Genomic DNA, 24,631 nt, shown 5'->3' with positions numbered 1-24,631 from the left:
CTGCTGGATGTTTTATCCATGTGATGGTTTGGATAAAGATGTTGAAAGAAGTTAAAAGAATATGATTTTGTATTTACATGAAGGCTTAGATAAAATATTTACAAGAGGTACTTTTGACTAATCTTCTTCTATTGCCCCTCCTGCTCTTTTCCAAAACTTCATTGTTCTTTTCCTATCTTGGCAGTTTGGACCCATTAAAGGGCATGACAAGAGTATGTTTCTTTAGTGACAAAAACTGATATAAAGAATTCTTTCATAACTTGTTTTGTATCATCTTTTAATATGAATATATAGTACCATAGGAAGCCTAGTGGTGGAAAGGGACTGTTCAGATGTCTGGTTTATGATCTCTTAAGCAGTGATGCCCTCCTGTGGACTCTAGACAGTATGATTTCTACTGGAATAACTGAAAAGTTGAATGCGTGAAAACGGTGTGGTTTCTTTCTAACACTCTAATTAAAATATCCCATGGTGACATTTATCACAAGGCATTATTTGGCCAGTGCTTCTGGTTTGAGAAATACATTTCCTTTAGGTGGATGACACAGGCGGGGCTTTTATCTGAGGAAGTGCCTAAATTTAGAAACTTCAGGTGCTTATACAATGATTTTTATTTTATTCTCCAAGTTGCTATCAGAACTGAAATGATGTTATGATGCAACTGCCCTGTCAGAAGGGGAAAAGCACATATTTCTTTTGCATGGTGCTTTCCCAGGAATTTTTAAATACATGGGAGAGGGTTATGCAATTACTCATTTACAGTTAGGAACAGTTGGAAGATATGGCGGAAAAGGCCCATTCCAGGAGCAGGGAAACCCACCTGGTTCCCAGGACTGTGTCTAACAAGTGCCTCGCTGCACAGATCAGGTGACTGGATGCCTCAGCAGGCAGGAATCCGACAGGAACTGGAGACTCCGCTTGGAGTCTCTGCAACAGCTCAGATGACCTGGGAAGTATGAAAGTCTGGGAGACTCCGAAGAAACTGATGCTTAGCTGTCTAGGAAACCTGCACCCCCAGGGCCACAGGAGGACACCGGGTCAAGTGGAGTTTGGCCTTTCTGTAGTATCAGAGGAGACATTTTCACCTGTAAGAGATGGGAATGTTTGTCTAAAAGGCGTTTTCCCTTCATTAATCAAAGTCATGCAAATGAAAAGGAAGCATTTGGGCTGCACTTGAGTTGTGTTAGTGACTTGTTTTTCCTACTGATTTACTCACATCTTAAAGACCCCCATGTCCTCCTCCTGATGCAAGCAGCGACTCCTTTCTTTGATCTCTTCCTTGGCCTGCTTGTCTGTCTGTCTCTCTCAGGCAGTGAAAATGAGCTGCAAACAAGCCTTCTCTTTCTTTGTTGTCCACTGAGGGCAAGAGAAGATCCTCCTAATTTTTCTTCCTTTTTTGCTGTAAATCATTACGGGTCTGCAAAACCCTCATGGATTATTTTCTACATAAAACACACAAAGTTTTCTGGCCAAGGGCCACACAGTTTTTACAATAACTAGTAGGCAAAATATAGCTTTTTGTTTCCTGTAATTGTGTGGAGCCTGCAGAGGGCCTCTGGGAAGAAGCTTTTTATTTAATAGAGTAGGATATATTTATTTTTAAACCACAAATACTTCAGTGACACTACGAGCATGTTCTCTTCTCTACTAGCTAAAGTGATTGTGTCCGTTCATGCATTGAGATAAATGGATTTAAACCTGTGACATCATGTTCAGCCTTTCTGGACTTCCTCTGGGGCTGTGGTTAACCAACCTTCCAGCACAGTCAGTGTTACACTTGTGTCTGCCAGCCTCCAAGGGAGCATTTCCAACTCATGTCTGTCAGGGAGATGTTGCAGCTCTGCTTCATCCCTGAGTTTGAAAGTAGTGCTGCAGTTTTCATGCTGTCAGTGTTTAAGGTAATATTAAAGGAAAAAAAAAAAAAGGAAATTGATCTTGCTATTAGTAATTTCATAGGGCTCACATACCCTTGAACTCTAATTATGCCTCTGAGAAAATACCTCCTTTGCAGAGATTTAAGGATGAGGAGGCAGTGATAGAGCTGGAAAGAGGACTGGGAAACAGGGGGAGGAAACAGGAGCCGGAAAAGTGAGAAAGAATCACAGAATGGTTTAGGTTGGAAAAGCCCTCCCAGCTCACCGAGTCCCACCGTTCCGCCCGGCGCTGCCAAGGCCACTACCAACCCGTGTCCCCAAGTGCCACATCCACCCTTCTGCTAAATCCCTCCAGGGCTCCCCCGTTTCCCCGCCGGGGGCTCCGCGCGGGGCCGGGCGGGTCCCCCCTCAGGGCTCCAACGGTCCCCGGTTCAAACCCTCCCGCGCGACCCCCCGCGCGCCGCGGGGCGGGGCCGCCCGCCCAGGGAGCGCGCGCCGGGCCGCGCCGCCCGCCCCGATTGGCCACCAGCCCCGTCCGTCAAGGGGCGCACCCCCCGGGAGCCGTGACGAGCGCTGAGCCCTCTGATTGGTCTGAGGGCGCGTCGGTCGAGCCTATAGTCCCGCCCTCTTAAGGCTGATTGGCCGGCTGCTCCGGAGGTGCGCCCCCATTGGCCATGGCGGAGAGCAGGGCGGGCGCGGGGGGCGGGGCTCCCGGCGGCCCCTTTGTGTGGGCGCCAGTGGCCCGGCCGCGCTCCCGAGAAGCCGACGCCGCCATTTTGTGCGCGCCCTGCGCTCGCCCCCACCCCCCGCCCGCCTTTCCGCGGGAGCGGCGGCACCGGCGAGGCCCCGACCGCGCTGCCGGGCCGCTGAGGCGGGAGCGGAGGCGCCGCGCCGCGCCTGGGGACCCACCACCACCACCGCCGGCGGCCGCCGCAGCCCTGAGGTCGCGCTGCTCGCGGCGGGGGAAAGAGGCGGCAAGACGGAGCAAGAGGGGAAAAAACCTCCGGAGCTGCTGCCCCCGAACAGGAGGAGGAGTCTCGGGGCCAGGCCCAGGCGCGGCGGCAGCGGCGGCGGCGGCAGCAGCATGGAGAACTCGCAGCTGTGCAAGCTGTTCATCGGCGGGCTGAACGTGCAGACCACGGAGGCCGGGCTGCGGGAGCACTTCGCGGCCTACGGCACCCTCACCGACTGCGTGGTCGTGCTCAACCCGCAGACCAAGCGCTCCCGCTGCTTCGGCTTCGTCACCTACTCGGCGGTGGAGGAGGCGGACGCCGCCATGGCCGCGTCCCCCCACGCGGTGGACGGGAACGCGGTGGAGCTGAAGCGGGCCGTGTCCCGGGAGGACTCGGCCAAGCCCGGCGCGCACGCCAAGGTGAAGAAGCTGTTCGTGGGCGGCCTCAAGGGGGACGTGGGCGAAGGGGACCTGGTGCAGCACTTCAGCCAGTTCGGCCCCGTGGAGAAGGCCGAGATCATCGCCGACAAGCAGAGCGGGAAAAAGCGCGGCTTCGGCTTCGTCTACTTCCAGAACCACGACGCCGCCGACAAGGCGGCCGTGGTCAAGTTCCACCCGATCCAGGGCCACCGCGTGGAGGTCAAGAAGGCCGTGCCCAAGGAGGACATCCAGGCGGGCGGGGGCGGCGGCGGCTCCTCCAGACCCTCGCGGGGAGGCAGAGGAGGAGGAGGAAGGGGCCGGGGCGGCGGCGGCTCCGGTAACCGGGATCACAACGGGCTCTCCAAAGGGGGCGGCGGCTACAACAGCTACGGCGGCTACGGCGGGGGAGGAGGCGGCGGGTACGGCTCCTACGGCGGAGGGTCCTACGGAGGCGGCGGCGGAGGGGGCGGCGGCGACTACGGCAACGGGTACGGCGGGTTCGGCAGCTACAGCCAGCACCAGTCCTCCTACGGCCCCATGAAGAGCGGCGGAGGAGGTGGAGGAGGGGGCGGCAACTGGGGGGGCCGCAGTAACAGTGGACCGTACAGAGGAGGTTACGGTGGGGGAGGCTACGGGGGCGGCTCGTTCTGACCTCGGAGTGCCCATACCCATTGAGGAGGGGGGCGTGGAGAGCCCTCCCTTCGATACGGGGCAGCTTCTCGATGGTTTCTCCCCTCAACCCGCCGAACGGCAGCTCCTTTTAAATGCCTCCCTGCTGTGGGAGCGGCTCCTAAATGCCCCCTGAGGGTCGCCTCTGCTGCCTGTGCCACTTCGTTCTCTCTGAAGATGGACTGGGCCCCACATACACATACTTTGTGTTACAGTCATTGATGGACTCTATTTTTTTATTATTACTTGGACCTTGGTCGTTTTTATACTAGCAACGAAAAATGTCTTGTTTTCATTTGTTTTTTTGGGGGGAGGGTGCGGGGTGGGAAGTGTCTTGCTGATCTGGAGTAAAAACTGGGGAGGAATGGGGGGGAATTTCCTTTGTTGTATGGACTGGATACCTGGCTACTACGTTTTTTTCTACAAAAGCTACTCGGATCCCATGACTGACTTTTAACATTTCTGTAAAGGAGGAAAAAAAAATGGTTTTTACGTTTTTTATTTTTTAAATAAATCATTGTGTTCATTGACTTTTACACGTCTAATTTTTTTTCCTAGGATCAATTCCGTACGGTTTTCAGGCTTTTCTAGGTTTGAAGCAAGCGTTCTTCTGCTTTAAAAACCTCTGTGTACTTAGAGTAAATATTTTGTTGCCAGTAAAGGTCCTAACTGACTTTTTTGCTAGTGGCTTTCAGACACTTGACAGAGAAATTTTTGAAGTACTAATCCGTGGATGTGGTCTGTTTTTTAAATTACTCGTTCTCACTTAGTTTGTGTGCATCCACCATCTTGTACAAGGCAGTTTGACGTGCTGACATGGTTGGTCAATTTTTTTCCATCAACGTATGTACTGTGTAGTTTTGAAGAAATAGTTTGTGTTAAGCATGTGCTTCATTCATATAAAATGTTCAGAATTTCCGATTGCTTAGTTTTCAAGTCCTCTTATGGATTTGCCTGTGTGTGATTCCTTCCAGGGAAAAAAGGGTCGACATTTGTCCCTTCTATTTAACACGTACTTGTTTTCATAGTACCAGGTTAACAGACTTCACTCGGAACTGTTGTCCTTCCTTAAACTTCCCGGCGAATTCTGGCAGCTCCATCTGCTGTCGGGATGGTAGCTTCCTTAAAACCGGGACGAGGGGGAGCAAAAGTGGTTTGCTAACAATTGTACCAGACTTTTGAAAGTCATTTTATGCCCCCAGATCGACTGGTGTAGAGTGCAGTGACATCTGCACGTGAATAAAGGTGGGCTCTGTGAGTACTGACTGGGAAAACAAACAAACAAACAAAAAAAGGAATGAATTTGCAATACCTGCCTCAGCACGTAATTTTTTTTAATAATAATTGCAGTTGCCCGTGGGCAAAGTGGGCAAAGTGCTCTGAGAACTGAGCCAGCAAGTGTACCAGCAACATAGGTGCCAGTTGTAAAGCAAAAAATATCTGTGTAGTCTGCTTGATTAACAAATGTATATTTGTAGCCCTTTCACGCAATAGAATTAAAAGTTTGTTGTTTATTAAAAAGCATAATGTTTTAGGGGAAAACTGCCTTCCTGCATAGAAATATAGAATAGCAACGTTTATGGGTTTATGGATATCAAATAAAAGATTTGAATTCCTTATATGCTTGAGTGAGAGTATATATGACACGGGGCATGGATTCTGAAAGTACAAAGTTGCTTTGACTTCAGGTTTCTGAGCACTTAGACATTTATGCTGATGCTTCATGGGACTGCATCGTAAAACCTGCTTTTTGCTTTGCTCCAGAAATGCAAGATATTAGGCATATGATTCCCACTGATCCCAGTGGGAGGTTAACTGTCTAGGGCTTTGTGCTTGTGGGCTGAAGGATTTCGCAGGGAATTCCAAGGTACTGTTGCTGTCTGTTGTCAATTGAATCTGGTGCTAATTTTAATTGAAATGAGTCTTTCTGTTGCTGTTAGAAGTTGAAACTGCATCAACCTAAAGACCTGTGCTTTAATAAACAGGACAACCTTTTGGTATCATCAGGATTTAAACCAAGAGCTGAGTTTCCTCTTGACTGTGGTAGTTTATGGCTCTCAGAGCAGGACTGGTTCCTTTGGCTTAGCTTAGCTTTTATAAATAGGTTCCAGATAACTTGCCATTTGCAACTGTGTTGTAATTTTTCTGTCCGAAAAGCTTGTCAGCCTCTGTTGTGAGGGTTTGATTTAGTCCCTCGCAGTGGTGAGTTGCCTTAACCTTGTCAAGGAGCAGCCTGGTTTGGAGAGAAATGGTTAAATTCACTGTTGTGGTGTGGCTTGTCGTTTGACTTGGGAAGGTAAAGGTTTGTGCACCAACTACAGCTTTATGGGATTTTCAGGTGTTAGGTGCTGTGGCAGAATATGTTGATACTAGAAACGAGTAGGTTTTTTATAAAAGAGTGACTTTGTGTGTGAAATCTGACAGTTTGGGAACTCGTGTACTGATCAATGTGCTGTTTGGTTGTCTCTGTGCAATAGTCCTTGTAGGACTCATGTCTGCTGAGAGCTGATCCCAGAAATTGCACCTGTGTTTGGGAATGCCTTGTCTCTCCCTGAAAAGGTTGTCACCTGTTTGCCAGTGTTCTGTGGTGTCTCGAGTAAGTGGCATTTGCTCTGCTCTGACCTCGGGTCTCTCTGGAGCAGGAACTGACACTGCAGGTGATGCTGGAGTGTAGAAAGATGCAAATCTGTGTTGGGTAGCATTGAAGACACAGTGACTTAGAGACTGCCTTTGAATAACAGAGCTGTTCCTAACACAGTTCCTGGTAACCAGATTTGTTGATAAAGCCTTGCTTATTTATTTAAAGGTATTTAATGATTTTCTGTCCCCCTGGGGGGGATTTGTCTTCACAGAGGTGTGTGGGAAGAACTGAGATGAAATGAGGTGTTGGAGCTGGCATGTAAAAGTTCGTGACTTCACAGTTGCTTTAGGATGGTCACGGAGATAGAAATAAAGTAGCTTTAGTTTGCTGTCCCTTAGTTTGTAGTTGAGTTCTGAAGTCCCTATGTCTGAAATTATCTAATAATTTAATGTCCTTCTGTTCAGAACCGAATAATGGGTTGTGCTGGTGTCACCTGTGAGAAATAGAATAGAGAGCAACTGGTTTACTTCTAGCATTTAGTAAAGTAAAAGTGCAGTAGTTTTCTTAAAACACAGAAGTTCTTTTTATTTTTGTAATCTGCATGACCAAAAAGAAATTCCCCACATCAAACTTTTCAGACTGTGTTGTGATGTACATGTAGTTTTTTAATAGCAGTGGGTGTTCGTGTCTACTCCAGAGTATAATTTGTTCTTGATTCTACTTCTTGTATGACTTGTACGTTTTATTTGGCTAATAAAATTAGCCTAACTCACACTTTTATAACACTTGCTTCTACTGCATTAAAAAGAAACATGCTGAAACACCTGCATACATAATGTAATGACACTTGCACAAGTCGGTGGAAGTATCTCCCACGTGTTTGTTTGACAGTAGGTGACGAAAAGGTGATTTTTAGAACAGCTTCGGTGGCAGCAAATCTCTGTGGGTCACTGACAGTGTGACAGACTTGCAGAATAAAAGCTGTGTCTTGCCCTGCAGGCTCTGTAGTGTGCTTGGGTGGACAGCCCCTGCCCTCCAGAGCTGAGCAAGCTTTGGGGTTTGTGTTGGGTGTTGCAATAGCTGCGAGTTGAGCAGCTGCAGTTCAGGCTCCAGCACTGGCTCTGGGGCTCTCAGCTCCGCTCACAGGAGCCCAGAGCTGCAGGAGATGGGGGTGTGCAGAGCTGGGCACTGACAGGAGGTGCCTGAACTCTGTCAGGTACTTCCTGAACGTGTACTTAACACCCTGTGAAGCAGAAATACTTAAGATGTCTAAAAATTCAAAGTTCTCAAATGCTTTATGGTGTGCTGCCCCCTCCCCCAACTTAGATCCCTTCTATAAAGCAAATTTTGCTTTCATTTAGCATTAAAAGACCTAAGTGGCTGGTGCAGATCAGAACACTGGTTTATTATCCTGCCCTGTCAGCTGATCCTGTTGTCCCAAAATAATGGCATTCCTACTCCTGCTGGAAAGGGTCTGAGCTGGAACGGTGCTGAGGACCCCAACCTCCCATTCAAGTCTGAAAACAGTCTGCTTTTTTCTGTGTGCCTCAGAATGTTCATTCCAAAAAATGCAAAAGCTTGGCTTAAATTGTTAATTAATCTCAAAGAAATAACCTGAAGGACACCCCTGTGACGTGCAGGCAGCGAACAGAGCACCGTGTGCTCTGTGAGAACGGGGTTTTGTCGGGGAGAAGGTTGGTTTCCTGATAGAAGGCAGTTTAGCCAAGCCTTTAGATTAGGATTGCCTGTCCTGTTGTAGCTGTTACGGATTAGTGTTTATCACATAATCAACAGTTGGTACCACATTTCTGTGGTTTACATTGTTCCAGACCTTGGCTTCCAGAGCAATTAGAGGAAGAAGGCATTTTCAGTACGTTTGCCAAACTGTCTGTGCATTAATACCTTGGATTAATGTTAGGTGATAGAAAGTGTAACACCCCAAATTTCAGTCTTTCACCTTAGCCAGAGGCGTGGTTTACAAAACAATGACTTATTTAACATGTTTTGCTTAATTGATTCTGTGATCTGGTGTATGCATCCCTCAAGGATGAGTTTTCTGCTTGTTATTTTTGTATTTCTAATATGAATAAAACAGTTGTATCCCTGCTTCACTTGAAAATGTATTTCACGATGCAAGCACACCACAGGGAGATCTGAGCCAGCCTGGACAAGCACTATTTGCTTTTGTTGATGGGCATTTTTTAGGTCTATTGAAGTGTTACTACTCTATTATTTCTGGCATGTGTGTGTGTACACACAGACATTACCTCTACTTCCACCTACCTTAATGAGTATTTATTTGTGCTGTAATGTAAGTATTGCTGTTGATGAGTGTCAGATGTGTATTTCTCATAACAGGCTGAAAGTCTCTCTGCTGTTTTTCCTTAGGAATTTTCTATCCTTTACCTCTGTGACTAGGGCTTGTAAAGGGGCTGATGGAGTTTGGGTGCTTTCCTCCTGGAAATTCCTTTGACAAATCCTAGTCTTTTTACCTTCTCTGCTCCCAGAACTCTTAACAGTTTCTGTTACATATAAATGGGAGGGAATAGTAGTTTTTGAACTGATAACCTCTTGTTTGTGTTGTTCTCAGAGTGTTTTAATCATATCTGTATTCCCCTTAAAAACATCTTACCGGGAAAATGGGTGGTGGGAACACTGAAAGAACAAGAGCTGTAAAGCTGTAGTTCAGTGCAGAAGAGATACTTCAGATTTTTTTTGTTTCCTATAGCTCTATCTACTCAATAACCTGAACAGCTAAAAAGATGGAACAGTTCAAAAAGAAAGAAAGTAGCAAAAGAAAAAAAACCAAAACAACAGCCAGCATAAGAAATAAAATTCAAGTTCAGTTCTCTGTCCATGGTTTGTCCTTTGCCAGTAGGAATCCTAAAGACTATTTTTTCAAGTATGTTCTCAGTGTGGTTAATCTTGGTGTACCTTTATTTTCTCCAAATCTGTTAGGCAAAGCTGCAGCGTTGCCTGTTGCTGTTGGTGTAAACGTGGGGCTTAGAGCTGGGGCTATTCTCAGATTGTCAGCCATCCAAGTAAGCAAAGCTCCTTAACTTTGAAAACGAGATGTCAAGCCCAGGCAGACTAATAATGCCATCTGTCTGAGGCATCTGGATATCGACCCTCTTAGCCTGATGCGGACAGTCTCATTCCTAAATGCTTTTGCAAGTGGAAAATAACACAGATCTGAAAGAACAGCTCTTAAAAAAAAGAAAAAAAACCTGGACTGTGTTGAGCTATGTGCAATTTTGGTACATATATTCATCAAACTGCTAAAAATATCTCTTTTCATGAGTAATGCAGTAAGGATTCGATGCCAATTTAGAAAGGGATTACTTTTCTGACTGGAAATGTGTCAAGATGCACATTTGCTCACCACCATCGAAGTACAAATCACTGATTAACATTGCAGAAAAATTCCTTAGCAGCAGAACGAGCTGACAAATCTGAAAATACTTCATTTTTTCAAATGCTACTTTGTAGCAGGGAATTGCCAACTGGTTTGTCTCACGGAAGCCCCTCTCTCCCGGGGATGCTCATTGAAGTGAAAGACATGCGAAGCTACACATCTGAAAACACACTGTTAGGCTGTAATCTAGTCAACGTAAAAGATGAATATCATCTCAGTCTCTTCTGTCATTTCTGTAGCTTTTGTTGCTTTTTGTAGCTTTGTAATGGAGTTTTTCTATTCTGTGAGAAAATTTGCTTTCTACAAAACCTCCCGGGGGGGAAGGAAGGATGAGTGTAGTCACTGCAGGCACTGACTGGGGAGAAGAAAGATCAGGAGTCCTGTCCCTGTTTCCAGCGGGGATTTGGATTAAAGCAATGCTGGATAAAATGCACGAGTGGTGTTTGGGATTGGAGGTTCACGTGCTTTTTGCTCGTTCTCTGTGGATCAATAATCTTGTTTTCTTTGCTGCACACTGACACAGCTCCAGTGGGCAGCCTCCTCTCCCAACCACACACCCTGATGAACAGATTGCAGCATGGGCAGGGCACGGCCCTGGGGGGAGGCTGTGCTTACCTGCTTATTGTATACAAGCACAGCGCTATCAGCTGTGTTTTGAAAGAGTTTACTCCTATTTCATCCTCCAGGTCCCCTCCCTCCTCAGTAGGATGTCTTCTGTTTTCTGGCTCTGTTGGTTGTTCCTGTGGCAGTGTTGTAAAGGATCTCTAAAGCTAAATTCCCACTTCCCTCCTTGTGGTTATCTGGTACCTCTTCAGATTTTAGTAATCTATTAAGTTTACTGGGTAACAAATTTGGCCAAAGTCCTTCACTGTAGGACTTCATTTGGGCTTGTTTAATTGTTTTCTGTCCACCACTGCTGGAATAATGATGCTCCCTTTACTGGAGAGAGCTCCTTTGGATCCTGATGGCAAATTCAGGATTTCTCTCCTGAGATCACTGCAGGACTGCAGGGTGGTTGTGGTCGGTGCCTCTTGCACAGCGTGTGCAGCGAAGTGTGTTCTGCAAGAGGAGTGCCAGCTTTCTACTGGTATTTTCATGGAGATACATCCTGGAAAAGAGAGATCCCCAGGAGCACGAGGAGTTCCAGCCTGTTCAGTCGGTGACCTGGTGTGCATCGCTGTGCCTTTCCCTTTACGCCCACCTGTCTGTTATTTCCTGCAGTCCTAAAAGTGGGTGAATTATCTTCCTCTAATTACGTCATTTAGGTGCTGTGTGGGGAGTTTGCTTTTCCTCACCCGGCACCAGCTCGAGTCTGGGCTTCCACTCTGCACTGTCAATTTGACTCTTACAGCTTCTTTGAGGCACGAGCTTGGTGATGAATCAGCAGCACGTGTGTTTTGGAAATGTTGCCATGGGTTTATGTGCAGCTGGTGGCAACGGGGAGCTCTCATTTTCGGTGTGTTGGGGAGTCAGATGAGAGGGAGCTGAGAAACAATCACCTTGGGAAGGAGGAGCTGGGCTTGTTTCATTGCTGGTGCTGCTCTGTTCCAAAAGTGCTGCAATGAGCTGATGCCACATGCACCCTGATGCCTTCTCAAAGTGTGTTTTCTTCCTCCCTCACAGGGTGCACTTCTGCCTGGATGAGAGGATGGGAAAGCTGAGCCCTGAAAAGCACACCACAAAAGTCCAGTAAGTGAACAGAAACCCCAGCTGAGCCCTTTCCATACAGTTCCCACTCTGAACATGCTATGCAGATTGGGCAGAAAAAGGGGTTTGTCCAGAAAATACCGAACAGGATAATGAAGGGAATCTGTTACCTGTGGGGAAGACATGCTGCCTGAGACAGCTTTTGGCTGTTCAGGTAAAATAATGTGCCTGCAGAAACAAGCTTCCCTAAATGTTTGTGTGTGACAGGTGCATGATTTGTGCTGGTGTTGCAGCAGGTTGTGTTACCACACAGTGGTGGTGGACTGTGTTTCTTGGCTTTTGCAAAGAACAAGAAATCAAATATTTAAAAAAAAATTTCAAGAAGAGAGCGAGGCAATGAGTGTACAGGGAATAATAGTAAAGAGACTTGGGTTATGGTTGTGAGATCCTGAATGAGAACAGGTTTGTTTATGCTGGTGTCTCTGAGTTAAAAGATACAAATGTTAATTAAGCCATACATCTTCATGAAGCATATGGGCAATTTCCCCTTATTACAGAAGGTAGTAGTGGAAGAATTAAAGGTTATGTTTTAAAGACAAAGAATCACATTAAAATGATATCTTACACAAAAAAAAAAAAAAAAGGGGAAAAAAAATCCCGCTTTTTAGACCATAGCCTAAACTTTTTCTCAAGTCCTCATGTTCAGCCTGTGGTGAGAACTGTACACATCAGTAGAGAGACAAACTCTGAGGAGAGGCAGAGAAACTTGCTGATATTTAGGCACCTGAATACCAGCCTTTGCCTTTGCTCCAGCACCCACAACAGTTGTTTTTACAGCTTTCTTCCTGAATGCTGTTTTTTTTTTTTTTTCCCTTTTGAGCGCTCCATTCTGAACGATAAAATCTACCAGCAAACCTTGCTGCGGGTTTCTGATAAACACATAATATGACTGCAGGGCAGGAAGTCTGTGCCTCTGCCACAGGTGACTGCGGGTGACATCCGTGGCTTAGGCTGCAGGGAAGAGTCAGAGGAGCAGCAGGAAGGAGGTTTACAGCTGGTGGGTTCCTGCTTTTTTTGGTGAAGATGAGCAGGGGTTTTTTACTCTAAAGGTGGTTTATTATGAAGCTGTTGGAATAAAACTACTATTTTTGTAGGAGTGGCAGGCGGGAGTGTGGGAAGGGGACGTGCACCAGCAGAGGGCAACAGTCCGGAGCTCCTCTGGAGGTGCCGGTGGCTCCTGCAGCATCCCCGCCTGGGGAGCGATCCCAAGGGGACGGTGCTGGGGAGGTGCTCCAGCCCTCTGCTCTGTGAACCACATTTAGAAACCAGTGCTTCGGGAGTCTCCTGCTGCTTCAGCTGCCAGATCATCACTGATGCTAGCTCTCGGAAGGTCCTTACCGAGAAGGTCTCCTCTAGAGCTTCCTTTTGAGCCTGGTGATAACCTGAATCCCCGGGAGTTGCTGCAGTAGGTAAATTTTAGCTGCTGTTTTGGTTGTTATGTGAGAGCCTGCTCTGAATTCGAGCACTGGTTGGGCAGCAGGTGCCTTCAGGACTTCTCTCCTGGTCCTTTGGGAGCCAGGGCAGTGCCTGAGCACCACCTCTGAGTGACTTCAGTTCACCCAGGAGATACCAAAGCAGATATTTCAAGACACCTTACATTGCTTTTCTTATATTAATTTCCTTAATGAACCTCTTCCCAGAAAACACATGGTCTAAGTGCAGATCTCTCTGAATGAATACCTAATTAGAATGACAAAATAAGTTTAGTTGGAGGGGACTTCCTGGAGATGATCTGGTTCAAACACCCCTTAAAACAGGACCAGCTTCAGGGTCAGATCAGCTTGGTCACTCAAAGATAAATATATATACATTAATAAAACCAACAAATTGAAAAATAATTTAGGCTGGGAAGATGCAACTTTGGAAGCTTCCATGAATGCAGTGTTTTATGTACACCTTTCCCAGCTCTTCAATACCAAAACCATATATTTTTTTTTTCCAAGAAAGCTGGTTAATAATTTGGTGGAGGGGATTATGCAGCTAAGCAGGAGAGATGCTAAAGATAGGAAATTGCTTATGATGTGGACCTGTGGAACCTGTGTATTGGTATATACCTGGAAACAGGTATGAACAGTGAAGCGAGGGGTTCCCAAATCATTGTTTGTGTTGTGGTTAATCCACATGACCCTGTGGTGCAGGGCTCTTGCACTTGGCCTTGCAGAGCTGGGAAGGGTTTTTCCCACCTTGATGAGGTTTGGATTCTGCAGAAGCTGTGGAGATTGGCAGGATGTTTTCCAAATGTATTGGGGCTCTTCACAGAATTAAATTCTTGTCAGTACTCAATGTCCTTTTCTTACAACCTCAGGGCTAAACCAGCTGCTGGACTTAAGGCCAGTAGGTAGTTTTGGATCAGACTGGCAGGAATTGTTTTTATTCCCTCCCTTCCTGCCATTTTTATTGAAGAAATTCCTTGCTGCCATGGGGACACTGGCAATGCTTTGATGTCCTCTCCCTGTGGTTCGTTGGAGTTGAGGGGTTTGGTCTTCCACTGTAGGTCTGAAGATTGTTGCAGGAATCTGGAAAGGTTTTATAGGGCCAAGGGATGGTGGGACTGGCTGGAACAGGAGCTCTGTGGATCTTTCTGCTCTGAGCAGCAGTTATATGGTTGTCAGTGACTGAAGGTAGATTAGATGTAGGAGGAATTTAGGACTACTTGGGACTAGGAATTTTAGAAAGAGGCTGGAAAAATTCCACCCATCAGGTGTTACTTATTCCTTTTAGCTGGATGCTTTTTCAGGAGACCAATCTTTGCACTTAAAAACAAGCAAGAGGTTTCTGTCTTGAGGTTGTTACCCAGTCCTGATTATTTTGCAAGGCTGCTCTAAAGATAATCTCTGATGATTACTTGGACATGTTTTTGTCCCATTCCAGCAGGGACTATTTACTGGTTTGCTCTTGTCTGTCAGTGGGATTTACCTTTCTGTGGTTGCTGTCAGGATTTGTAGAATCCAGTGGTACACAACCAGTGGGTCAGTGCACATAAGAAAGTATTTCTGTTTTGGTTCAATTTTGGTTCTTAACTCCCATGCTGACCGGAGTGAGATGTAGATTTTTATGGTAAAAGCTTAATATTTTGTTACTGAAAAACTATGTGTTAATAAAAATACACAGGCACTTTGCAGCAATTTCAGGACCTGCTCTTGTCTCTGGACTTTTTATGGTTACTGAGGGACTTACTCAATGGAAACAAGCTTTGGCCCTCATTTTTGAGGTAAATTCTACTATTTTTAGTATAGTTCTTTTTCTTCTAGTTTGAGCTTGTATCTTGCAGTTTTGCATGTTGTGCATCAGGTGTGTAAGGCCGGACACTGGGAAGTCCTTGAGGATTTGGGTGTGTTAAAATGATAGCTTAACAGGATTCTGATGTGAAAATGAAGGAATTTTGCCCGAATCCTGTGTGAGGTTTGACTTCTTGGCTTTATCTGTATTTTTTCTGTCTATGGGGAGACTGCCAAGCGGTGTTTAAACAACAGGACTCTGGTGTCTCCATCCCCCACGTGACTTTGATGATGTCCCTAAAGTTTCAGATGTGTTAAGTTTTCTTATCTGAAGAATGAGGGTGATGACTGTCTTTGAAAACCTCCTATGGAAGCTGCAATTGCATCTGTTCAACCATCACTGCTGATACATTTTAAAAGATGTATGAAAGTTAGGCTGAGGACATGGCTTAGGAGAAACATAGAGGAGGAAGGTAATTTTATTTACAAAAGAGATGAAATGGCATCTTGCAAGAGAAATCTCTTGATACTTACCTCTTTCTTTTGCATGAAAACATTTTGTGAATGGAAAAGTAACGAAGAAAGCAACTGTTTCTTGTCTCTATTACAATTAACCTCTAGGGCCTCACTGCTACAGAGAACAACTGAAAAATTCTCTTAATAAACTGAGAGGGGAAAAAAGATTCAAGTCAAAGCCTCTGCACCAAGTACCAATTGTAATAAGGAGGGCAAATGTGATTTAGTTCAGGGCTTTAGGCTAAACAGCACCTGCAGTTCAGAAGGACCCTTATTGCCTGTGCAGGGCGTTATTTGGCCTGCTAGATTTGCACAAAGGACTGTGAGGTTTTGATAAACTGGGGAACTGGAAGCTGTGGGGACACTTGTCGGGGCTGGCACCCTGTCCTTCCTGGAGAAGGTGCCGGTGCCCAGCGCTCCTCTCCCGCGCTGCCCCGTGCGGGCCCTGGGGCTGCTCAGCCGCTGAAACTTTTCCTCCGGCCCCGCACATCGCGGGCACTGAGGCGATTTTGGGGCGCCCCGCTCGCCCCTCCGCCAGCGGCGCGGGGGCTGCTCCGCTGCTCCGGTGCGGGGCGGTGCGGGGCCGGCTCGGGGCGGTGCGGGGCGGCGCCGCCGTTGCCCGGAGACGCTCGCAAGCCCCGCCGGGGGAGGGAGGGAGGGAGGGAAGGAGGAGGGAGGGGGCTGCGGGAGGAGGCGGTGGCGGGGCCGCAGTCGGTGCGGTGCGGGCGGCGGGGCGCGCCCGGCTCGCAGCGCTCCGCTCCCTCCCGCAGGAAGCGGCCCGGGGCGGGGGCTCTGCTCGCAGCCATGCCGGGCCCGGGGCGCTGAGCCGGCCCCGCCGCCGCCCCGCACCATGGAGGACGAGAGGTGGGTACCGCCGGCCCTTTGTGCGCGCCCGGGGATGGGGATGGGGATAGGGATGGGGATGCACCCGGAGCGCACCTTCCGCGGGGTGTGGGGAGCGCTGCGCGGGACGCGGCCGGAGGGGATTTCCTCCCCCCCGCCCCTGCTTCCCGCTTGCAGGAATGCCGCCTGCGATGGGCGCCCGCCGAGCTATTCCTGGATGTTGCAATGTCATGGTGACAGGCGGTGTCGCCCCGTGTGCCCGCAGCGAGGCAGCGGAGGGGTTTCCGTGGGATGTGTTTCGGGTGCGAATTAAGGAGGTGAGGGAAGCAGGTCCCGGCGCGGGGGGGGAGGGTTTGCTAAAATGGAGGTGCCGAGCAGGGGGGTGGGATGCCGAGCAGGAGGGTGGGATGCCGGGCAGGGGGGTGAGCGGCCGCCGTGCCTCGCGAAACGCCGGGTCTGTGTCTGCCCTGCTTGTGGCTGGAAGCTCGGACAGCCGACTTCGGCATTCCGCCGAAGACGGACCCGCTGATATTTGCTGCTTTTTTGAGTCATGAATGAAAATCTGTAACGTCCGCGAAGCCTTTGGGGGTCGGTTTTCTTGCCTGCGTGTGTGGAAGCCGTGCCCTGCCGGGTGTTGGGTCAGCGCAGGGAATCCCCCGGCTCCCTCCCACGGTAGCTGGGCCATGTAGACTTTATTTCCAGCAAGGCAGATATTCTGCTCCAAAATCTGCAGAAGTGTTTACACAGTCGACCTAATGCCCGCTGAACCCATAAAGGATGTTATTGCTGCTCAGGGACCTCACGGATCCAGAGAGACGTTCAGTGTTTCAGGTCTGCCCTTGTTCTTCCCCTCTGTCAGGTGCCTTTGGCAGCTTCTTGTGCTGCTTCAAACTAAACGTTAAGCCTGTTTGGGGGGTTTTTTTTGCAATATTTTTTTAAAAACAGGATATGCTGAGTGCTTCCTTTTGTGCTGGTGACCTTGCAGTGAGTGGGGGAATAGCGAGGGGGCTTGACCTGCCGGTAGGACTGATCGTCAGTGCTTGACAGAAGTTTTGTTTAAATATGATGCATTGAAAAAATTAAGTTAGAGTCAACCCCCAAATTCTGGAAATTTTCCTTCTATTGAGGCAAAACATTCACAGCAGCCTGTGGGAGTTGTTTTCCAAGCTCCAAAGGGCAGCTTTCTACCCTTCTGTGACTCAAGTGATGCAATTGTTTGTGTATATAATGTGCAAAACAAAACTTTCATCCTGCCATGTTTCCCTTTAAATTACGTTGTGGGGCTTCTGCTTCCTCTAGGGGTGTGAACAGCCACCTCTGGATATTAATCCAGATATCAGTTACTTTAAGTGTGTTGAAATCTTAGTTTGTCATGCTAGATGCCAGCTCGTGGAATGGGATTTCCTTCCTTTTTTTTCTTTATTTATATGAGTGAGTCTGTGTTTGAGGAAGTGGAGCAGAGCTGTTTTGATACCCCAGGCTGGGATCATCCTTGGCACTGTTGCTTATTACCTTTTTTTTTTGATGGTTACCAGCAATGGTCTCCTTTTGACTGAAGGCCTTTTGCTGGGAATACAGCAGTGAAAAAGTCACCGGGAAAGTACCTGGATTATTTTGCCTTATCCTGTTTTTGCAGACCATCTGTTTTTAGGGCACGAAGGACTGTCCCCATCAGCACGTTCTCTGCCTCTGGAAGTGAGGAATGATTACCCAAATTGCTGCTTGCATTTCTAGTTTTGGGGAAGAGGGAGGCGGTCCTGAACTGGTCACAGGCAGTAATGGTGTGGGGTTTGACTCTTGGCAAGGAAAGCTGGAAATATTCACCTGCTTTGTGCTTGGAAAGGGCACGTTGTGTGGGGCTGTACTGAAACTGCTGTGCCTGCTCGGGGCAAGTCCTGGGAGGGGGTGTTCAAAAATGACCTCGGTGGGCGAGCACCCCGGGCTGGGTCTGTGCTCGTTCCTGTGCTTTTGCCCCTCATTTCGACTCAGATCTGTGTCAGGCAGATTAGTCCTCACGTTTTACACTCTGTGACTTTTGTGATGGCAGAATTCCCCCTGGTTTTTTAATATTACCACGTTTTCCATTTTTGTAGTCGGTGAGGAACAGGTTGATGGTGCTCATATCACCTCTGACTCTTGTCCCGGGCCTGCCAGGACTCAAATATCCTGTTAACTTGCACATCCAGGTTGTTCAGTGGTATCATGTGCCCATGTCGTTGCACACGGGCAGAGGCAGCTGGGGGCAAGGGGGATTTAACCTGAAATATTCACATTTGGCAGTGAAATATTTCAGAATCCTGGTTTTCTTTTGCTGTGCTGATAGGGGTTTTCATTTTATGGAGAGATTGTGCAAGGCAATGGTCAGGCATGATGTTCTGGTTCTGAATTTGCAAGATGTGTTTGAGTTTGAACAGAAAAAACCTCCCTGGAATGTTAATTTTTGTTTTTGTTAAAACACTAAAACACCTGTATTTTTATATTTGAGTGGAGGTAGTGTGTTTGTGTTATTTGTTTGAGAAGCACAATATTTGCCTTTGAAAGCAAATGGTATTGTCATATTTGAGTTATTTTGTGTTGTTTCCATTACTGTCAGCAAAGACTTTTCTTCTCAGTAGTTCCCAAAGTCTGCTTTTCCCCTGAGGTCTCCTTTGATATGAAAATCCTTTTGGGGATCTGCTCCTTGCCAATTGTGTGGTTTTCTGAGCTAATGTCCCCCTGTTGATGTAGGCACCGAAAAAATTCAACAAGATAGGAAAATAATATTGCTATTAAAAGAAAAATAATCCTTTCCATTTTGCTGCCTCCCATATGTTTTAATGATAATGCATTTCTCTGAAATCCTCTCTAAAGCCTGCTCAGTGTGTGAATTCCTTCGGTCACATTTTTTTTACTGTCTTTGTACAGACCTAAAGACAGTTTCAGAAATTGAGATTTTTATAACTATGCTGTTACACTGACATATTTTTCTCACTGTGTCTGCCTGACTCAAGGAATAAAACTACTGGACATAATGTATGTGTGCTGTGATTTTGGCCATTGATTCCAAGCAGAGAATAAGGCCAGTTAAGCTAAAATGATTTTTTCCTTTTGCTAAGACTAAATGAATATTTTGGTCTCCATTTATCTTGGTAGAGGCATTTAAATTTTGAACACTGCTATCTGCTATTGGGCTTCTGTCACGTTTTTAGATCAGAGCGATGTCAAACCTCTCAGAAACTGGAGATTAACATTTTATGGTGATGATTGTAACATATACCACAAAGAAGCTCCACAGGCTTAGAAAATTTACAGTTAGCAGTCATTTTTAAGTTAATATAAGGATATGAAGCCCCTGTGGAGATGGTGGATTGCCTGTGCTGTGGGAGGGCAGGTTGCTGAGCCCAGCTGAGTCTTTGGCCGAGCTTGTGGTGCCGAAGCTCCGAGGTGTTGGGGGACAACCAGGAGAGCAGAACTCAGCCTGTGCTGCTGTGGCAGGAGATTAGAGCAGCTCCCAGAGACCCCCCCCAGTGATGTACAGTGGGATGAGGCTGGGCTGGACGTGTCTGGAGTCCCATCACCTCTCCAGTGTGGGAGCCTGGTAGAGCAGGACCTCTGTGGTGCCCCGTTGGGTTGGGAGCTGAGCCCAGCTCCTGTTCTTCCAGAAACACGAGCAGAAGCTTGTCCTTCCCTGCTCTGAAGGAGAGTGCATTTGAGATCTACCCTTCCTTCAGGGTGAACTCCTGGCTCCCATAAAGCCAGGGTTGGAATTGGATTTGGCAGAGCTGGGATTTTTGTTCCTGGGGTTTACCAGCTCTCTGCACGGCAATAATCTTGCCAGGGGACAGTTTATCTCTGAGGAAGGCTTTTATTCTTTCACATAATCTACAAAGACATCTGTAATTACTGCTGGTAACTAAGGCAACCCAACTTTATAGTTGATACATGCAGGCAGCAGAACGGTGGGTTATGGGTTTTTAAAATACCTTCCTGTCTGTTGGAATGTGGGAATGCTCAGGCAGGAGCTGGGCTGTGAGCCCCGGGAAGCCTGAGCTCAGCTCTGCTAGGGGGTCCTGGAGAGGAGGAACGTGGTGTTAATGGGGTACTGATTAACTTCCCTGGATTAACTGGGGACCCTCAAATCAGGGTTCATTCATTCTACTTGGGGACACGGTTGAAAGGCCCTGCAGGAGGCGGCAGTGGGGTGGGCACTGTCTGAAACTAAGAGCCTCTCTGCTTATTTTAGGAGAATCCTGCTGTGTCCATAAAGAGGATGCTCGTCTGGCCCAGGGAAATTAAATCATTTGTCCATTCACTCAGTGCATGGCCTTGGAGAGCCCAGGAATAGAACAAATTGCTGCTGGCAGCTGACTCGCGAGTCCTGCTGGTGGAGCAGGACATGAGCTTGGCAAGCGGGAAGGTGCTGGGGGGGTGTCCCCGTGGTCATGGGGTTCAGGGGCTCCAGCATGTCTGGGTGGTCTCCTCTGATACCTTTGATCAGAGGACCCCATTCCTCCTTTGCTTCGATCCATTGAAATTACAACAGTGTAATAAAGGTGATAATTCTTAGCCTCGTGGGGGGAAAAAAAACATCTCAGAGAAAGGCTGTGCAGTGCGCTGGTTTATTCTCAGGGGCAGCTTTTGCTTTGTGGCAGGTTGCATTTGCGTGGAGCATTCAGGTTCTTGCATTTTTGCGTTGGAAATGTGTCAGTGATCTCTGAGAGTGTGTGCAGGGAGGTGTAAAATCTCTCTCCCAGATAAAACCATCCTCCGTCCGTTACTGGAACACAGTTCCACGGAAGCTGAGTTTGTCTCAAAGATGAGTTAAAGGCTCCTGGCCATTAATTTTTCAAATCTATTTTTTTTTTTTTTTATGTGAGTCATTTGGAAAAAAAACTTTAAATAGCATATCTTGATCTTTTTTGAAGCAAGTTTTTAACCAGACGATCTGCAGGATTTTTTTTTTATGGTAAGCCTTTGGCAAATTGTGAAATCCGCCCCTGTTAATAAAGCTCAGGATGTCTTTTTGGATGCTTTTAAAAAAAAATTACCTTTCCTGCTTTTTGGGAAGAACGGATTGATCTTTTCCCAAAATTCTGAAGCGAGGTTTTTTTTGCTTTTAAAACACACAGCCAAATGTTGGTGGAGTTGATCTGACATTTGCTTTGGTGTTCAGTGAAACTTGCTGTATCCTTTGAACTGTGTCTTCTGCCAGCGGAAAAGTTTGAACACAAAGAATCTTTGGTCCCCAGCATTGGGGTGCTAATAAATAAATCTGAGTGGTGTGCTTCTTCTTATTAAAGAACCCCCGTGACTTTTTTGCGTGCATCCCTTGATTTGGGATCCGTGAGGCGTGTCTGTGGTGACGCAGAGCAGTGTCCTGCTGCCCTGCCCTGGAGCGATGGGTACGGCCGTCCCTGACGCTGCCTTTTGGTTTCACTTTCTTTTTTTTTTTTTTTTTTTTTTTTTTTTTTTTTTTTTTTTTTTTTTTTTTTTTTTTTTTTTTTTTTTTTTTTTTTTTTTTTTTTTTTTTTTTTTTTTTTTTTTTTTTTTTTTTTTTTTTTTTTTTTAAATTTTGTTTTCCTTTCTTTTTTGTTCACTTTGTTTGCTTCCTGTACCTGTTTCAGCTTGGGAAACTGAAAGGTCGGTGAAGTCATTTGCACTTCCAGAGCCTCGTTTCCCCCTCCTTGGCTCTGTCCTGCCACAGGGGCAGGTTCAGCTGCTTAAAACTCAAGGGTTTCTGCTGGGGTGTTCAAAGCTGTTGTCAGACTTCACTTGGCCTAAGATTTCCACCGCGATTTTTGATAGACACAGCAGCAAGGCTTAACTGAATTAGGCCGTGCCCCTGGAGCCAGGAGGCTTCCTCACTGGAGAGTGCAGGCTTGGGGAAGAGCCGAGTGCCAGTGCTGCTCCGTGCCCGTGGACACCTCTGGCAGTACGTGCAGCACAGAATGAGTTCAGCGTTCTCCAGGGATAGAAAAGCTGGTTGTGTCATTGCCTGGCACCAGTCCCCTGAGTACTGAACATTTTACATGAGATATTCTCCTTCCTGATTTTTTTTTTTTTTTTTTTTTTGCCTTTTAATCCAGCCACACTGAGCTAATTGGATGACAACTGGAACGGAGTCTGGGAAGTTGTCTCCCTCCCTGGGACATGTGCTGAGTGATGTTGTGCTCAGCCTCGCGGCTTCACTTATGACTGAAAATATTTCACTTGCTCAGCAAAGTGAAAGAATTGGACTTGGCTGGTTTTTTGGCATTAACCTTTGTCTCAGGCACAAAGCGGGAGGCTGCTCAGTATGCAGGGGTGTGCTTGAGCTGTGTGCAGCTTGGCTGCTGCTCAGCCTCTTGCTCTGAGAGGAAGGACAGTGCAGCCCACCAAAGACAGGCTCGGGGGTGAAGAGCTTCCTGTGCCCTCAAGGGACACAGTGATGGTGACAGTCACCTGTCAGGGGCAGGCAGTGGGGAGGATGTAACGTTCAGCAAGGGGGTTGTAAATAGTGAATAATGTGTTTTTCAAAGGGGAAAGTCGTTGGGTATGAGTATACATGTATACAGGTAGATATGTGCATGCAGGCACACCTTGGCAGGGGCTGGTGGGCTGTTCTGGGGAGGATCCTTCCACACTTCCCTGGCTGTGTGCCCTTCCTCAGACATCACCTTCTGGTCACTGGTAGAGCCAGGATGGTGAGCTGCCCAGACTGCTGGTTTATCATGATACGAACCCAACTAAGAAAGGTGGCAGGGAGGAGGGGACAGAGGTGTTTCCTTTGGAAGGAAAGCTCTGAGAAGGTCTCGTGTCGGGCACATGGTGGTGATGGAGTTGCCTCCCAGAGTCTGCCATTCTCTTGGAGTTGGATTTGATGTGGACAACCCTCCTTGGCTTGTTTTATTTGCCTTTGCCTGCTGAGGGTTTGAGGGGTGAGCCGTGGGCGTGAGCAGAGCAGGGACCAGCCTGGAAGTGCTGCTTCTATCCTAGGTGGAAACCTTCAGCTCCGAGTGATTCCACGCGCTCTCAGATGGGGGAGGTGGAGATATCGACCCGCTGTCGATTCTGTGCAAAGAGCCAGAGCTCCCAGCAAAGTCAGGAGGACACGTGTGTGCCTTAGGCACCTGCTGGCCTGGTTAGACACGGCACAGCGCTGGGTGCTGCTGGTTTGACATTGACTGCAGAGCTGGTGGTTCTGGTAGGAAGGTTTAATAATTCATTCCATATGTTTCAGTGGCAATAAATAGACCTATTTCTAAAATGGAAATGGGGTGTGGCCTCAGTAAAGCTAATGCTTTGGAAGCTGGGCAGGGAGTTTTAATAGTCCTTTTCTACTTACCTCTATGGAAGATACAAGTCATGTATTGTGTGCTTGCCTTTTTCAGATGGGACATTGAAGGCTGAACTTCTCTTTCTCTACATGGATGTTAAAAAATGCATGGTACCCTTGTAGTTCCCAGTGCTGAAGTCTATATCTATTCAGTGAGGCAGTTATGTTCTGGCTTGAATTTCAACCTATACTGCTTTCCTGGCCTGAAGCCTGTTAGACTGGGGGTTTGTCCTCAAGTGTTTGGCACTTTTTTCTTTTCTTCCCTGCTGACTGAAATGTGGGCTGTGTTGGCTTTCAACATCCATGCAGAAGACTAACAGACATGTGAATGACTCCATGTTTAATGCCCTGTGCTGCGGGTTTAGGATGCTCATTTTAAAAACTGCCATTGAATCAAACTTTCTACTCCTTTTTTTTTTAATTTATTTTTGTCCCTGTTTTTAGCATTAAGCAGAGCCCCCGTTCCTCTGAGGCAGCTGAAGATGAAAAGGACCAGCGCACAGTGACAGTCAATCCCTCTCACATGAGAAAGGCATTCAAGGTCATGAACGAATTACGGAGGTACATTTTTGACTTACTGGGCACCCTCTGTGGTTTAGCAGATTTGTGCTGATTGGGAGACTCGGAAAATGGTCTGTGCCATCTTTGTTACAGCTGGTGGTTGCATGTAGAGGATTAATCAACAAGTGGGAAGGTAAAATACAGCCCTTTTGTGATGGTTTGCTCTCCCAAGCCTCAGACCTCTGTCTTCCAAGTGGAAGGAGCCAGCTGTGGCTCAGAAATGTTATCTGAGCAATAGCTTTCATTTGTAGATGAGGATTCATTTAGTCTTTTCCATTACTTATGGCAAATTCAGCTGTAAACTATGTTCTTAACTGAGATAATGGTCTGAAACCCAATAATAGAACATTATAGACATCGAGACACCTACGCATAGTTACAGACCAAAGATTATTAATGTAGTGTTCTTAGTCTCTTTAACTGGCAGCATCACTCAGTCTGGGCTTAGCACTCCAAAGTAAAGGGTGAAAATAAAAAAAGCAAGTGCTCAGGAAGAATGTCAGTTCTCTACTCTCAAATTGAAAAAAAAGTTAAAAGAGAACACCTTGGTCTCTCCACAGCTGTGTGGGTGCAGGGAGAAT

The 24,631-nt window shown here is 47.1% G+C and overlaps 2 protein-coding genes across 5 annotated transcripts in view; both read left to right on the top strand.

Moving 5' to 3' along the window:
- The first annotated feature begins 2,599 nt into the window (after nt 1-2,599).
- Nucleotides 2,600-23,956, top strand: HNRNPA0 (heterogeneous nuclear ribonucleoprotein A0). Of its 2 annotated transcripts, none has more exons than XM_027892469.1 (3): nt 2,600-3,802; nt 11,535-11,600; nt 23,934-23,956. In XM_027892469.1, the coding sequence occupies exons 1-2, from the start codon at nt 2,959-2,961 to the stop codon at nt 11,570-11,572; spliced, it is 882 nt and encodes a 293-aa protein (XP_027748270.1). In that variant the 5' UTR covers nt 2,600-2,958; the 3' UTR covers nt 11,573-11,600; nt 23,934-23,956. The 2 variants fall into 2 exon arrangements, with proteins under 2 accessions (XP_027748270.1, XP_027748271.1); XM_027892470.1 differs by lacking the exon at nt 23,934-23,956 and adding an exon at nt 15,140-15,186.
- KLHL3 (kelch like family member 3) overlaps nt 3,766-24,631 on the top strand; it is a 53,308-nt gene continuing 32,442 nt past the window's right edge. Inside the window, exons 1-3 of one of the 3 annotated variants that reach the window (XM_027892463.1) lie at nt 3,766-3,802; nt 11,535-11,600; nt 23,934-24,050. In XM_027892463.1, the coding sequence (XP_027748264.1) occupies nt 11,560-11,600; nt 23,934-24,050 (158 nt within the window). In that variant the 5' untranslated portion in view covers nt 3,766-3,802; nt 11,535-11,559. Of the gene's footprint in view, nt 3,803-11,534; nt 11,601-16,124; nt 16,217-16,453; nt 16,513-23,933; nt 24,051-24,631 lie in introns of those variants that run through there. The other 2 variants (XM_027892466.1, XM_027892465.1) reach the window with 2 other exon arrangements.

The sequence above is a fragment of the Empidonax traillii genome, unplaced genomic scaffold (genome assembly GCF_003031625.1).
Source record: "Empidonax traillii isolate 1590-97213 ecotype Southwest subspecies unplaced genomic scaffold, ASM303162v1 scaffold353:size574767, whole genome shotgun sequence".
Lineage (NCBI taxonomy): Eukaryota > Metazoa > Chordata > Aves > Passeriformes > Tyrannidae > Empidonax > Empidonax traillii.
The sequence above is the reverse complement of the archived record's forward strand: the minus strand, read 5'-3'. Positions and strand labels throughout refer to the sequence as shown.

What these genes read in the sequence shown, in the direction of transcription:
- HNRNPA0 (XM_027892469.1), top strand. Translation starts at nt 2,959, where the DNA reads ATGGAGAACTCGCAGCTGTGCAAGCTGTTCATCGGCGGGCTGAACGTG. An exon ending in CATGAAGAGCGGCGGAGGAG is followed by an intron (nt 3,803 to 11,534) that starts GTGGAGGAGGGG and finishes CCTCCCTCACAG; the next exon opens with GGTGCACTTCTGCCTGGATG.